Consider the following 15,678-nt stretch of genomic DNA (forward strand, 5'->3'; position numbering starts at 1 on the left):
TTGGCCGCTCGGGGGCACATTTCAAATTCAAAGCACCTCAAATCTTGTTGAAGGGGCTTTTACCAAGTCTTGTCATGCTGTGCGAGTCATATGGTCCTAATGTGGCTGTACAGGGGTGTCGGTGTCAGTCCGGGCCTATATGAGTCATCATTTGTGTCTTTTGTCCATCTTTGCGACACTTTTCAAGTTTCTCAATCCATTGTCATATCGGGATGCTTTTCCTAATTTTACCGATTTGTACGGGTCAATGTACATTTATTGGATCTTATGCAAGTGTCAGTTTCACCTGTCTAAGGGATACTGTGAATTTTGGCACATTAATGCCCAAAATTTCATTGTTTTCCATATGTTTAGGAGTCCGTGACATATCCGGGGCTCTTCTTCCTTTCTCATTTGAGCTAGGCGAGTCTGTACATATGTGTGTGTTTGTCGATTCAGTTCGCTTGTCAATGCAAATTAGATATTAGTGATTGGTTTATGCATTCTTTTAGACATTCTCAAAAGAGAGTCAAATAAACTGAAAAATGCAATTTACATTGCTACTCTACCATCTGTGGTCCACAAGCAGTGGAGTCTTGTGAGCAGCGAGGGCATGTCGGCTCAAGGCCAAGTAAAGCTTATCTACGGGGCTCATCCGCCCCAGCATCAAAGAAAAGGGGTACGTCGACCCAATGCCACTCCTAAATGTCAACTGAGGCATGCTGGCCCGCTCAACGTCTATCTAGAAGCGCGTCTCAGAAGGAAAGGACAGTGAAGTAAAGAGGCTCAATGGTAGTCCTCAGTGGTAGAGCTCAGCCTCGTTCTCGTCGTTGTCGTCACTCTTGATCTCTTTGAAGTACCTGGGGCTCCTATCCCATCCGCCTCTTTTGAGGGGGCTTTCGCTGATGGACTATTTCTCTCTCACTCTCTCTTAATCTCTCAGACTTCTCTCTCTGGGCCTCTAAAAAACTCTTTGGCGCGAGCCACCCTTTCTATGGGCCTTTCTTTCAACTGCACACCTCTAGCCACTGGTTATCTATTGCTCTCGTGTCTCTGAGCTGTGGCTAAGGTGACAGTACCGCTTTCTGTAACTCTTGTTTATGTGGCCATCCTAGGCCATCAATCCTCTAGAGGCCGCCCTAGTCTGCCCTTGCATTTTCAATTTATGCATTCAATTTCGTACATATCATTGCATATTGTATATCAACTGTTGAAAACAGGGAAAATCTATCCAGCGTCAAAGCATGCCTATCCAGTATCGAAAGCAGCCAGTAATCAGGATTTTGGGGGTTCATACCTGGGATCTAGTCACTACTGGAACTGGAGCCGAAGCTGCTGCTCTGGGAAAGTGCAATTGTAAGGGGGGTGCCACATGTTGTTCTCCCTATCCATTTCTCCATGGCAAATGTCAAGCACACAGCCTCACTGTCCCACTCCACTAGCACTTGGAGCACACTTTGGCAATTAGAATACAATTCAAAGCAGCAATGGCTTGTGCTACCCATTTAAATCAAATCAACGACGATCAGCCATGTCGTCCCTCTCAAATCAAATCAATGACGATCAGCCATGTCGTCCCTTCCCAAATCAAATCAACGACGATCAGCCATGTCGTCCTTCTCAATCAAATCAACGACGATCAGCCATGTCGTCCTTCTCAATCAAATCAACGACGATCAGCCATGTCGTCCTTCTCAATCAAATCAACGACGATCAGCCATGTCGTCATTCTCAATCAAATCAACGACGATCAGCCATGTCATCCCTCTCAATCAAATCAACGACGATTAGCCATGTCGTCCTTCTCAATCAAATCAACGACGATCAGCCATGTCGTCCCTCTCAAATCAAATCAATGACGATCAGCCATGTCGTCCCTCTCAATCAAATCAACGATGATCAGCCATGTCGTCCTTCTCAATCAAATCAACGACGATCAGCCATGTCGTCATTCTCAATCAAATCAACGACGATTAGCCATGTCGTCCTTCTCAATCAAATCAACGACGATCAGCCATGTCGTCCCTCTCAAATCAAATCAACGACGATCAGCCATGTCGTCCCTCTCAAATCAAATCAATGACGATCAGCCATGTCGTCCCTCTCAATCGAATCAACGACGATCAGCCATGTCGTCCCTCTCAATCAAATCAACGGCGATCAGCCATGTCGTCCTTCTCAATCAAATCAACGATGATCAGCCATGTCGTCCCTCTCAATCAAATCAACGATGATCAGCCATGTCGTCCCTCTCAATCAAATCAACGGCGATCAGCCATGTCGTCCTATCGTCTTTTCAATCAATCAACAATGATCAGAATATCGTCTTTTCAATCAATCAACGATGGTTCAACGAGTCGTCCTTCCGTGATGACCCACCGTCTCAAATCAACGATGGTTCAACGAGTCGTCTTCAGCGATGACCCACCGTCTCAAATCAACGATGGTTTAACGAGTCCTCCTTCAACGATGACCCACCGTCTCAAATCAACGATGGTTTAACGAGTCGTCCTCAACGATGACCCACCGTCTCAAATCAAGGATGGTTCAACGAGTCGTCCTCAACGATGACCCACCGTCTCAAATCAACGATGGTTCAACGAGTCGTCCTTCAGTGATGACCCACCGTCTCAAATCAACGATGGTTCAACGAGTCGTCCTTCAGTGATGACCCACCGTCTCAAATCAACGATGGTTTAACGAGTTGTCCTTCAGTGATGACCCACCGTCTCAAATCAACGATGGTTCAACGAGTCGTCCTGCCGTGATGACCCACCGTCTCAAATCAACGATGGTTCAACGAGTCGTCTTCAGTGATGACCCACCGTCTCAAATCAACGATGGTTTAACGAGTCGTCCTCAACGATGACCCACCGTCTCAAATCAACGATGGTTCAACGAGTCGTCCTCAACGACGATGACCCACCGTCTCAAATCAACGATGGTTCAACGAGTCGTCCTCAACGATGACCCACCGTCTCAAATCAACGATGGTTCAACGAGTCGTCCTTCAGTGATGACCCACCGTCTCAAATCAACGATGGTTTAACGAGTCCTCCTTCAGTGATGACCCACCGTCTCAAATCAACGATGGTTCAACGAGTCGTCCTTCAGTGATGACCCACCGTCTCAAATCAACGATGGTTTAACGAGTCGTCCTTCAGTGATGACCCACCGTCTCAAATCAACGATGGTTTAACGAGTCGTCCTTCAGTGATGAGCCACCGTCTCAAATCAACGATGGTTCAACGAGTCGTCCTCACAGATGACCCACCGTCTCAAATCAACGATGGTTCAACGAGTCGTCCTTCAGTGATGACCCACCGTCTCAAATCAACGATAGTTCCCGAGTCATCCTCAACGATGATCCATCATCCATGTTCAACGATGGTCCATCCATTCTGTATGACTACCTCTATTTCAGACCAGCTTAGAGCACATTTTCCAGCAGTCCTATTGCTCTGTCTCGGATGGTCCTTGATAAGGAGATTGGCTCTGATTCCCAACAGATGGAATTTAACCTCCCTGACGCGACCTACCCGTGATTGTTAGAGTTCTTTGTGTGCCGGATAAGGTTTGGTCCCCAACAACGTTCATCATTCCGCGATTAAACCATTTCCCCAAGCAGAGTCAAATCAACGACGGTCTGCCCGTCCAACTCTCAACTCAACGACGGTTCGCCCGTCCACTTTCAAATCAAACGAGCGACAGTTTGCCCGTCCAACTTCAAATCAATGACGGTCCACCCGTCCAAATCCGAATCAACGACGGTCCATCCGTCCAAAATCAAATCAACGACGATCCACTCGTCCAAATCCAAATCAACGACGGTCCATCCGTCCAAATTCAAATCAACGACGATCCACCTGTCCAAATTCAAATCAACGACGATCCACCTGTCCAAATTCAAATCAACGACGATCCACTCGTCCAAATCCAAATCAACGACGGTCCACCCGTCCAATTTCAAATCAACGACGATCTATCCGTCCCACAGTCTTTTTCCCCAACAGAGTCGATGCTGTTGCAAAAAAGATTGTTCCCCAGGAGAGTCCGCATTGTGTGATCTATCCGTCAAAGACAACAAAGAAGCGGTCTGTCCGCCCCAACTTCAAATCAAACAGGTTCTTTAAAAATTTACGTATTCTGGATAGCCTTGAAGAGGGTGTCTAGAAAACCTTTGACGTTACTTGTCTCCAGTCAATGGTGCTTCAAGTGCCGTCAAAGGGGGGCTTCTGTAGACACCCCATTCTGGACTGTCCAGATAACGTTATTTGTCGATCTTTTATTTCCCCAATGATGATTATAGTCGAAAACAGATCAAGGACAAGGGTGTGCTTAAGCCTTGAGCGTCCAAAACCCATTTCAAACCTTTCAAACCAGAGCCAAACGGCCCCAGCAAAACCCAACTGGCATACGCCAGTGTCTTGGTGACGTACGCCAGTAAGCTGCCACGTGTCAGTCATCGACCAGTGGTCCAGCTTATACTGGCGCACGCCAGTAAGAAATGGCGCACGCCAGTCAAACCCAGTCAAATCAACTTTATTCAGCCACTTGGGCGGGACTTTTGTGCCACCCTGACGTCGGCCACAGTGTCCTTGATGATTGCTTTCGGCAGGGGCGTCCCCTCTCTCTCCTACACCCCCCATCAACTAGTCCCATGCATTTAATGCATGGAAGGCCTCTTTTGTTCCTAAGACCAGCCAAACAAGGCCTGACCTTAACTGATCTCAGTCCATTTCCCCTCTATATATACTCCCCTCTCACACTCTTGCAAAGGGTTACCAAGTTCACAAAAGGGTTAGCCACATTAAGAAGGTGCCATCTCTCTTCTTCTCCTTTCTTCAAGCCTTCTATCTCCTTTCATCCATTGAAGGAGAAGAAAAGGTCACACACTTCCACACATCCTGCTGGAACCCAGTCATCATATAAGCCACCATCTTCAACCCTCAAGTTCAAAAACAACCACCAAACCACAATACCAAGAGGTATACCACCTTTGTGTTCTTTTTCGTTTTCAACTCCTGAGGGGGGTCAGTAAGGTCCAGGCTAGTAGATAATACTAGTCCTGGCCTTAAATGGATAAAATACAGCTATCGTGTGTGTTGACACATGGCGCACGCCAGTTTACAATAGCCGTACGCCAGTCATGGCAGTATGGGCATAACCGGCGTGGGGATCATGGATCGTCATTCCTTTTGTTTTATCTTTCTGTCGACCACCTTAGCATGCTAATAACCAGTTTACTGCTTTCCATATTTAGAACTGTTTAGTGGTGGCATCCTATCTTGTTCATTTCTGTCATGTAAAGGCCTCTGGGATCCTTCTGGTCATGTTCCAGAACCCAGATGATGCAAAGCCAAACACTGGAATCAAAGGCAAAGTGGCGTACGGCAGTAATATACTGGCGTACGGCAGTAGGCTTCTGGGTCCGGTGACTGGCCCTTGCATCTGAAGCGTAAGATAGGCCTATCTTCTGTCCCACACTGTTTTGGGGTGTTCTGCTTTCTTTCATGGCCTAAAGCCATTCATTTTGCCTGTGACTGTGTATATTCTGTTATATTAAACTGCGTGGTTTGCCCTGGGTGTGCGCTGGTCCTTTTCCAGAGTCCAGAGGGTTGCAAACAAAGACTGAGAGATCCAACAAGTGGAGTACGCCAGTTTATGTGTGGCGTGCGCAGGTTGTATCACCATGTAGTGGCTCGACCAGTGCATGCTGGCAGAATCTGCTCACGTCACCTTGTGACGGCGTACTGCAGTTTGCTCGGGATGCTCAGTGCTTGTTCTCAATCTATACTTAGCATCGCAATCAAATCATTCATAAGCATTTTGTCACATAAACTGCAATTTGTTACCGCTTTCGTCCCCATTAACTGTTCCCCCGCCCTAACTGGCTAAAAAATGATAAAATGAGAGAAAAAGGCAAAGGTTTTCATGAAATGCCCGAGTAGAGACCGATCTCCGGATTGGGCGAGAGGGGGTGCCATAAAACCCTTCCCCTCTCGTAACCTGGCTCCCGAACCTCAGATATCGAAGGTGACGACGGTCCAGTCTACAAGCCTTTTCAAAATCAAACAAACGTGGCAAAAACGTTTTCGAGTTCGGTTCCTTGGGTGTTCCTACCGCTAAAACCCGAGTGGCGACTCTGAATCGAGGCGTTTCGCCGCGCATTTTCAAAGGAGGGCCGCGCCCAGTCTTCAAAAAGGGAACCCAAAGATCGAGCGATTTTCGGGGCGCGTGCCCACAAAACTTAACTTCAATCCGACTACCTCCATCTACAGCAATTGTTTTCAGCTTGGTAGGGCCTCTTTTGCGTTTGAGATTTTGTGACATTATTGAAGGGATTGTAGGAGTTGCTGTAGAATTTTGCATTGGATATGATTGCACTTCAGAAATATTACATAAAAAGAGTACTAGGAAGAAATAATCTCATAACACTATTACTCACCCACGCAGCCAACAACCGTATGTGGGTTGCAAAACATGTCAGTTTGATCAGTAGGTGATGTGGGGAGCTGCTGAGCTTGGGTTGCTTCTTGGGGGCTGCCACCATCTTCTTGAGTTCTTTGTGATTTTTTCAAAAGTTGTGCACTAGAACAACCCTTCTTCTTTCTTGGACTTGTACCTTTCACCTGAAAACATAAGAGAAGCAATGCATCAATGAAAGAGAGTGGACAACATTGTAATGCTCACGTAAATAATAGAAAGAGCATGTATATGCAAAAACAAGTAGAAGTACATTAATCTGTTAAAGAGTTTATTACATCCTATAGAATCATTACCTGATTTGCTTGAGATGCCGAGGGATCATCATTGTCACTATCATAAGTCCCCCTTCCTTCACCATCACATGGTTCATAGTCTGGATCACCATTGACCACATGCCCAATGTCCTTTCTTTTATCATTACCTTTACCGCTACCACATATTTCTTCATAGTTACCAAGCAATGACTTTGGCACGTTGATTCCTAAAGCTTTCATTTCTAAAAAGTTTTGTTCAATTTTTTTTTGCCTTACCCTCTCATAGCCTGCCAACTTCTTGGAAAAGCATCCCGGCTGAACATACATGGTGCTGAATACATAAAAGAAAACAAATCAGCTCTGTTTCTGTTCAGTAATGTAGCAGGAATAACAAACTAAAGTTACAAATATCCAAGTATATTATGAATAACAAATTAACGTTACCAAGGCACGATGGCAAGATACAAATAAATAAATAAGACAAACCAAAATATCCTAGAAGGCGCCTTTAATACAACATAGCAAAAGTTCCAAACCAAAAATATCCTGACAAGACTTCCAAAAGTTCCAACATACCAAGTGCCTTTAATACAACATACCAAAAGTTCCAAAGAAAAACCAAAAGTTACAAAGGTGCGATGGCTACAAATCCTCAATCAATGTACCCTCACAATCTCCTCTAATGTTAGTTATCCTTTCATCATCATCGTCATTGTCCATACCAAGTGCTGAAACATCTTGCGGCCTACAAGATGTATCCACGGTTTCTTCGTACATTTCCAAGTCATAAAAGCCCCTAGGAGGTGCCTTTAGTACAACATACCAATTCGAAGAATCAGTTTCCCTTGAATAAAAAACTTGCTTTGCTTGGGATGCAAGGATAAATGGCTCTTTGTCATATTGGGTCTGACCTTGGTGAAGGTTAACAAGTGTAAAACCATCTTCCATCCTAACACCATGGCCAATGTTTGCCCAATCACACTTGAACAATGGCAGTTGAAATGTGTGATAATCTAACAAAATTATATCTTTTATCACCCCGTAGTATGAAACTACATCAACAACTTGTGCATTGTCCTTCACACTCGATCTACACAGAGTTGTCGCATCAATGGAAACACCACTATTTTGGGTTGATTTCTCAACTTCCTTTGTGTGGAACCGCTGCCCATTGATGATATAGCCTGTATAACTCAAGGCATGCTTTCTAGGACCATTAGCAAGCCATTGTAGTCTCTCCAATTCATTATTTGCGCATGCTTTTACCTGAATCTGTTCAAGTATACACAAACCAATTATCACTATATTGATTACAATATTAAACTTGATAAACCTCAAACAAAATAAGAGGTAACCTTTTCCTTCAACCATTTTGAAAAGTTGTCAGCTTGCCTCTTCAAAAGTAAACTTTTATTTTTTGGAAGACCAAGACTAGGATTCGATTTCTTTAACTCCTCCATATGAATCCTAATAGAAAATGAAACAAACAAGTAAGTGATTCACATGGCTGTACAAACTTTTATTTGTGTACGAAATTCTGTGAATTATGCAACCAAAATTTCATCAAACTTACTCCAAATAAGGTTCCACTATGGCTGTATTGAATAACACATAACGATGTGCACTTTCTAAAACTTCATCAGTCAATGTGATGGATGTGGCAGCTGATATTGGACGACCTTCGAGAATTACATCGTTCTCAAAATCTTGATTGCGAGGTCCCCTATGGCATGTTTCCACAGATTTCTTCATGTGCCGGCTGCAAAATGTCATGCACTCTTCTACGAGGTAACGTTCTGCTATACAACCTTCAGGTCGTGCATGATTTCCAACATTTCCTTTGAATATCTTCATATGTCTAATCATGAAGAGAGTACATTGACATTATACAACCATAGATGTTGGAAAAGAACGTAGATGATGATGCATCAAAAAAGCAAAAGGTGTTCACCTCTCAAAAAGGTACATCCAACGATAATGGACTGGCCCGCAAAGTCGTGCTTCTCGTCCTAAGTGAATTGTTAAGTGAACCATGATATCAAAGAACGAAGGTGGAAAGAACCTCTCAAGCATGCATAACGTTTCAACCACCTTAACCTCAAGGGATGCCATTTCTTCTCCATCAACTACTCTTTGACACAATCTATTGAAGAATGCGCAAAGGCGAAGTATCGCATTTCTCGGTCCCGTTGGTAGTAATCCCTTTAAGGCTACAGGCAACAACTGAAGCATTAGCACATGGCAATCATGAGATTTGAGACCTGTGACCTTCAACTCGTCCATTGATACGCAATTCCCAATATTTGAACTATACCCATCAGGCACTTTTAAGTCAAATAACCTCTTGCAAAATATTTCTTTCTCATCTTTTGAAAGTGTATAGGAAGCCGGAGGAAGATATGTCCTAGACCCACGATCTTCTGGATGCAAGTCGTGCCTTATTTCCAAATGTTGCATATCCTTGCGAGCATTTAAACCATCCTTGGATTTTCCATCGATACCCAACAACGTGCCAATAATGCTCTCAATAATATTTTTAATAATATGCATGACATCTAAATTTTGACGTATTGGCAATTCCTACATAGAATAGTAGAGAAACAATCATAAACTACACTAGGACCAATATATATAATTGTAATAGGTAGATTGATCAAAATGTTGGTTGATAACACTTACCTCCCAATATGATAAATCAAACAATATTGACCTCTTTTTCCACATTTGTTTATCTTCACTGTCTCGCTTTCGTTTTTTGCTTCCTTCTTTTCCATTTCCACCTTTCCCCTAATCATTCTTAAAATCTTTCAGAGCATGCAAAATGTCTTTGCCAGTCATGATTCTTGGTTTTTTCCCCTTTTCTTCCTTTCCATCGAACCATGATTTTTTCTTCTGAAAGGGGTGAGATGGTGGAAGAAAGCACCTATGGCACATATATACAGTCTTCCTACTGAATTTCAACCATAGAGAATGTGTATTTTCTCCACATATAGGACATGCAAATTTACCCTTCGTCACACACCCGGCAATATTCCCATATGCTGGAAAATCATGCATTGTCCACATTAAAATTGCCCTCAAATTGAATGTGGAACTAGTTATAGTCATTCAATTCAACGATTAAGGAAAATTTTATAAAGACAATAGTAGGTGAATTAACTGATCATTGGTTTCACAACACAGAGATCAAAGGCCTCTATGGGTGTATACTTGACAAATCGAATCACTCCACAGTACATAAAAGAGTTTAACCTCTTGGCATGATAACGTCAAGAAAAGTTGAAGTCCAAAACACAAAATAGGGTGTATAAATCACAACGCTTCAAGAAGCAAGTAAATACCTGTCAATGTGCTGGAAACAACCCTTCAAGAAGATTACTGCAAAAGAGAGAAGAAAAGTTTGCCATGAGTCATGACACAAGAAATAGAGGATCCATGGAGTGGAAGGCTGAGAAAATGATGCCATGTTAGCTAGTGCTTGATGAATATTGAGTGAAGTGTGAACAGTTAGGGATGGATGATGAGCTCATAATCGTGATTGGGAATTATCACTGGTGTTGATGTGAGAACATATTGGTTAATTGATGAATCTTTCTAATGTAATGAAATTTCTTTCAGTTAGCACATTGAAGCATTAGTGTTTTGCAATCCTTACCAAATAGCAGTATGGGTCTGCTATTAGGAACTTGGTTTGGTAATTGCTGCCTAGACCCGTCAATATCCTCCACCAAAATGCTAAAAATTTCAAAGACAAAATATCTACTCACAGAAATAAGTTCATGATCCGTTGACAAACGAGAATGCTAACACTTATAAGTCAACCTATGTGAAACAGTTTCACATTACAACCATTTGAGATTCAAGAATTAGACCCAAAGTACCAATTGTAGATTTAGTAACATATCAATACAAAAAAGACAATGTCACGACCCTATCCCAGTAAAATGATCAAATCACTGGCAGCTGGTGCCACATATCATTCCTCCCTTATAACCCCTTCGTTGGTCATGGTATCTTTAAAATCCGTCCCCCTGACCCGGGACACCGCTGTCTGGATACATCAACTTTCTTTTGAGTTCATAGCATCATAACGTCATAACATCTTCACCTTTAGATGACAAGGCGCTCAGAGAATCATAATAACATTACACCGTCACCTTTAGATGGCAAGGCTGGTGTTCATGGAATAATCCCTTCTTAAACATAGCCATTCTCATAAAAATCGCCATCTTTGAATAATGAGTTCATAACATATTTCCATGGCATAAAATGAGAAGCAAACATCATTTTCAACAGATCATGCTTTCTTTATAACTTGTATGCATATCATAACTTTTGGCCTATAAAACACATAACATAATTTGCTTGGAAGCTCAATATAACTAAGAATAGAGTATCTCACCTTTGACTTCTCGAGAGCTTAAGCAAAAGACTCGATCCTTCTCATTCTTATTCCTCGGACCGACCTATTTGTCAATCCCTTTGTGTCATGATACGTTCAATAAAGAAATTGAAAGACTAGAGGCCTTCTCGATCTTGAGTTGGCCAACTGATTTCAGAAGGGGGTTTGGGCTTAATACATAGGTCTCCTATTCTTAATCAAGTTACCCAGAGAACTAGACTTTGTTTAGCAATTAAGTTGTCTGCATTTTTATAGAACCAGTAAGCTCTTAATAATTGAAATTGTAATTGCTTGAAAGTTCTTTTAATCTACTGATTTCTCCCTTACGATTCACAAACACACATTCTAATTTTATACTAGATGCAAAGATACGCAGCATACTTCTCGCACAGCAGCGGCACCCCTACTTCTGGTTTTGGCCACAGAAAAAGGGGAAAACGGAATGGGAAAGTCCGCCAGGACCGTCGCCGCGTGTGGTGGTCTGCGTAGGGAAAAGAGAGAGAAGAGGAAAGAGGAATTTACCCAAAGAATTTCCTGAACGGCAAGCGGTGGTGCGTAAAGATGTACGGTCGATTGGAAGGAAAGGGCACTTCGCCAGTTCACCTCCAATTCCTTTCTACCATTTTATCTCTCTTTCTTTTTTCCTATTTCTTTGGCAATTAACAGCATATATGGCTATTAGTTATTTTGAGACATGAAATATACTGATGATTCATCCTTACCTTAGGGGATATTTGGACACTTGTAATAGTTGGACTTCCTAGCTTGGACACGTGGTGCTAAGGTAAATGGATTACTAAACTTAATTTTGCTATTTACTAAAAATTATTCTGATTCAATTATTCATGTCCGAGTTCCGAACTCAAAAAAATATTACAACGTAGACTAATTAAAATGTGTAGATCATTACGGTGTCGTTCGCTTTCTAAAGAAAAGTATTGAACCCCTAAAATTATATCATGCTATCCTCATGTCCAAAAAACGTCGACTGAAAAAAAAATCCCTTAAACCTTGATCATTTTTCTTTAGCCTATAAATTGGGTTTAGTAACCTAATTAAAGTCTCGTAAGTACATTTTTAGATACCGGGCTTCACAGACAACCACAAAAAAAGATGGCCCAAGAATACTTAAAACATATTCTATCTTGGTATAATCATACATGAACCTACTACTAGGTTGCCCAATTATCTGAACCTTACAACTAGGCGGCCAGTCTAGAACCAGCAATGTCCAATTACAGTAATTCATTTAGAATCCAACCCTGGTCACAAGGTCAAGGTAACCGCAAGGTCCTTATACTCAAAATAAGTAAAATATCGAAGTAAGAAAAGAACCAAAGTATACGACGGGTCATAACTCTGAAACATAAATGAACAAACATTTTAAATAAAGAAAAGACAATCTAGAAAAGAAAACAAAAGATTCAACACATACCACTCCAATGAAAATTGAGAAGGCGTAAATATAACCAATATAAGGTGGATCCCTGCGTTGCATAGACTGCAAGATGAACATAAGATAAGATAAGTGAGAGCATAAAAAGGATACCCAATAATTCTAGCAGTGTCCACTCTACTCTATTATGATGAACCTATAACAAATAATAAGCAGAATACCATCCCCACAGGTCAACAAAAAAGGAAACTTGATTAGTAACTCCAGCCCAAGGAAAAAAATACTGCCATGTGCATAAGTTGAGATTATTTGTTTAAAAGGGTAAGTCATCATTCAGCAATGAAACAGCATAGGTGATAATGAAGTTTGGAAGTTCTAAGAAGAGGGCAGAGATCAGCTTAGCTCATGCGTCATAAGCCAAATTCTGCCCCTTGTTACCCCTGATCTAGTCTTTCGTTTGAACTATACATCACCCCGATAGAGGGAAGGCAAAGAATGAGTCAGCAAAGCATGAAGAGGTACTAGAGTTTGACAGGCACACATCAAGAGCATAGTCTTGACAGATTTGGAAGGGAACATTTTTTCTACATATACATGGGGAAAACAAATACACCCCAGTGACCAGGTTATCTGCCAAGCGTCCTAGGCGCGTTAGTAGGAATTGGAAGCCAGAATTTCCCCTCGACAGGCATTTCGAGACAGGAGGTGTTGTCACCAAGATTCCCAAAAGCTGAAGCTGTTAGGAAATGAGCCAACAACCATATCAAGCTAGCTAAGTCTTACAAAACTGTTTCGCTGTAGTGCTGTAAAGTAAATTGGCCAAATTTTATCCATGTATACCTCTCGATGCCAAATTGCAGAGTTAGGACAATCAAAATATGGATTCATGTTACCTTCCCATTATTTATCCAGAATTTACATCAATATTGTGTGAACATAAGTTTTGACTTTCATTTGTTTGTTTCCAACTTGATTAACAGAACAAAACAACAAAATTAGAGAAAAAGGTCTGTAAGAAAGGGAAAGGAAAAAGATAGTAAAAATATTCACGTTAGATGTAAATTCACACCTTACAGAAAGTCAGAAACACCTTTATCTTGAAGTGTAATGTGCAACAAGTATAGAATTTGCAAAAATAGTTTTCATGCCTGATATAACTACCACACAATAGAATCATCAACTGATCCTAACCACTATACACAATGAGGCCTACTAAATCGACGAATAAAAACCAAACAACTGAATATACAAATAACTGAACCAATTTCAATTTCAAGCTGATATTCGGTCAGCCTCTTTTTTTAATTTCAAGCTGATTTACCCAAAAAAAAAAAACTGAACCAAGTAATGGATATCCGAAATGGTAACTGACCTGTAAAAGCTGGTTCAATATAAGCAGGCCCACAAACTGGGAAACATCATTGCCAATCTACAAGAGGACCAAAAAAGAAAATAAATTATATCTTAGACCAATGTGAGGATTTAAGCATTCAAAAACCTATCCCGATATAATTTAGACATACAAATACGAACTCCAATAGTACTAAAATTCGGAATGGCAGATCCAGCTCTGAGCTTGAACAATTAAAAATCCAGATGAAAATTAGCAAAACGTTAAGCATATCCAAGAAAGACCGGAATTCTTTTCTGGACTCATAAAACTGTGTATAACCGAAAAGATTGCTTATTGATTCAGTAAAGTTTTACGGAGGTTCAGTAAAATTTTGGAAACACAAGGATTTTCAAGCCAATTGGCTATAAATTTCTCCACTTCGCCATGAAAATGAAAACGTGCACTTCACCGTGCCAACTTAAATTCGTTGAGTAGCATATTCAGACAAGAAGCTAAACTTGAATAAGGAAAGTTTGGATGAGTAATCTGCCAAATGATCAGCAACTCAGAAAAACTAAAACACTGGGTAAATATTTAGTGAACAGCAAACGTTATTCACTGATTCAGCCAAGTTTTGCAGAGATACAGTGAATTTTGGGAAGCTGGGAAGTTGTGCTCATTAGCTGTTTTCTACCTCCTGATTTTCTTTAGTTCTCTTTCCCATTGTCTCTCAAGCTTTCATGGCTTAGTCTCAGTTATTCAATATCTATCTCAACATTAATTGTCTAATAATGATCTTGATAAAACACTTGGTCAACCTTTATGTGGCAAAATGGACCTCTCTTGGGGAGTGCCATGAGGGTCAGGTTGTAGCTTGTACTCAAAAGAAACCAACAAGGGGGTGAAGCAATACACACCTAGTGGGAAAAGCACTGTGTTCAGTTAGTTAGTAGGAAAGTAACGGGACCCATGCCTCTAACTTTCCCACTAGGATTAGCTTTCGCTCAAAACTTGTCTCACAAAAAACACATGATTTTGCAAGAATCTTGTTTCAACTAGTTTCGACTAGCCAACAACCAATCAATTGATAATTAACTTCAGACAAAAACACACTACATAAACTTCAGTGGACTTCTAAAATTGCACTATTGTAGAACAACCAACCTATCCACTCTTGGGCACTATGTCAAGATAATGTGGGCAAGTAAGTCATGTACAAAAAATCAAATACTCAGCCAATCCTAGCAAAAATCAAATCAAACCTATTGAGCACTCTCTGAACTGGCTGTTTACTTCTACCAATGCAGTATGTTTTCTTCTCTAACTGCAGAATCAAGAAATAGAAGAACGAGGAAGGTCAGGATATTAATAAGGAAACATAGGTTAATCCATGCAATGACAATAATACACCAATATTTATGCATCGACATCAATAAGCATATTATATTAACTCAAGTAATATAGGGACACTAGAACCCAGACATTAAAACACAACTAGTGGACCACTTCAAAACTTTTCTTTATAGTTGTTTCACAAAAGGTAGTGTAGGAGCTCACATAATTTAAAATAAATTATGCTCTGTCCTCTGCAAACTACGTTTATAAAATCTCACCGACCTAAAAAAAAAAAACCTTAATTTCTAATACACAATGCAGAATCACAAACTGTCACACCCCACTCCGGCAGGACTAAGGCCCGCCCTAAGTGGCATGACACCTGAAACAGCCTGCGCAACTATTGAAACTAGCGCCTTGAAAATAAATTAGTAAAATAAACTACAACTCGCTGCAGAAACCAAACGAAAGATTTTATTACATCAAACCC

At 41.2% G+C, this 15,678-nt stretch overlaps 2 protein-coding genes across 2 annotated transcripts; both read right to left on the reverse strand.

Annotated features, from left to right (window-relative positions):
• Nucleotides 1-544: 544 nt before the first annotated feature.
• On the reverse strand, nucleotides 545-7,064 carry LOC131301653 (uncharacterized). Its single transcript, XM_058328031.1, has 4 exons — nucleotides 6,762-7,064; nucleotides 6,428-6,611; nucleotides 6,190-6,335; nucleotides 545-721 (listed from the first exon to the last, which is right to left on the reverse strand). Exons 1-4 carry the CDS (start codon nucleotides 7,047-7,049, stop codon nucleotides 545-547), a joined length of 795 nt encoding a protein of 264 aa, XP_058184014.1. The 5' UTR covers nucleotides 7,050-7,064.
• Nucleotides 7,065-7,213: 149 nt separating this feature from the next.
• Nucleotides 7,214-9,792, reverse strand: LOC131301963 (uncharacterized). The gene is made up of 4 exons (XM_058328493.1): nucleotides 9,402-9,792; nucleotides 8,674-9,302; nucleotides 8,078-8,580; nucleotides 7,214-7,994 (listed from the first exon to the last, which is right to left on the reverse strand). The coding sequence occupies exons 1-3, from the start codon at nucleotides 9,444-9,446 to the stop codon at nucleotides 8,292-8,294; spliced, it is 963 nt and encodes a 320-aa protein (XP_058184476.1). The 5' UTR covers nucleotides 9,447-9,792; the 3' UTR covers nucleotides 7,214-7,994; nucleotides 8,078-8,291.
• Between the last annotated feature and the right edge of the window lie 5,886 nt (nucleotides 9,793-15,678).

This window comes from Rhododendron vialii, chromosome 9a (assembly GCF_030253575.1).
Source record: "Rhododendron vialii isolate Sample 1 chromosome 9a, ASM3025357v1".
Taxonomy (NCBI): domain Eukaryota; kingdom Viridiplantae; phylum Streptophyta; class Magnoliopsida; order Ericales; family Ericaceae; genus Rhododendron; species Rhododendron vialii.

What these genes read in the sequence shown, in the direction of transcription:
- LOC131301653 (XM_058328031.1), bottom strand. Translation starts at nt 7,049, where the DNA reads ATGTATGTTCAGCCGGGATGCTTTTCCAAGAAGTTGGCAGGCTATGAG. An exon ending in TACGGTTGTTGGCTGCGTGG is followed by an intron (nt 6,336 to 6,427) that starts GTGAGTAATAGT and finishes AAAATTCTACAG; the next exon opens with CAACTCCTACAATCCCTTCA. An exon ending in GAAAATCGCTCGATCTTTGG is followed by an intron (nt 722 to 6,189) that starts GTTCCCTTTTTG and finishes ACGCGCTTCTAG; the next exon opens with ATAGACGTTGAGCGGGCCAG.
- LOC131301963 (XM_058328493.1), bottom strand. Translation starts at nt 9,446, where the DNA reads ATGTGGAAAAAGAGGTCAATATTGTTTGATTTATCATATTGGGAG. An exon ending in TTGATTTATCATATTGGGAG is followed by an intron (nt 9,303 to 9,401) that starts GTAAGTGTTATC and finishes TATTCTATGTAG; the next exon opens with GAATTGCCAATACGTCAAAA. An exon ending in TGGATGTACCTTTTTGAGAG is followed by an intron (nt 8,581 to 8,673) that starts GTGAACACCTTT and finishes CTTCATGATTAG; the next exon opens with ACATATGAAGATATTCAAAG.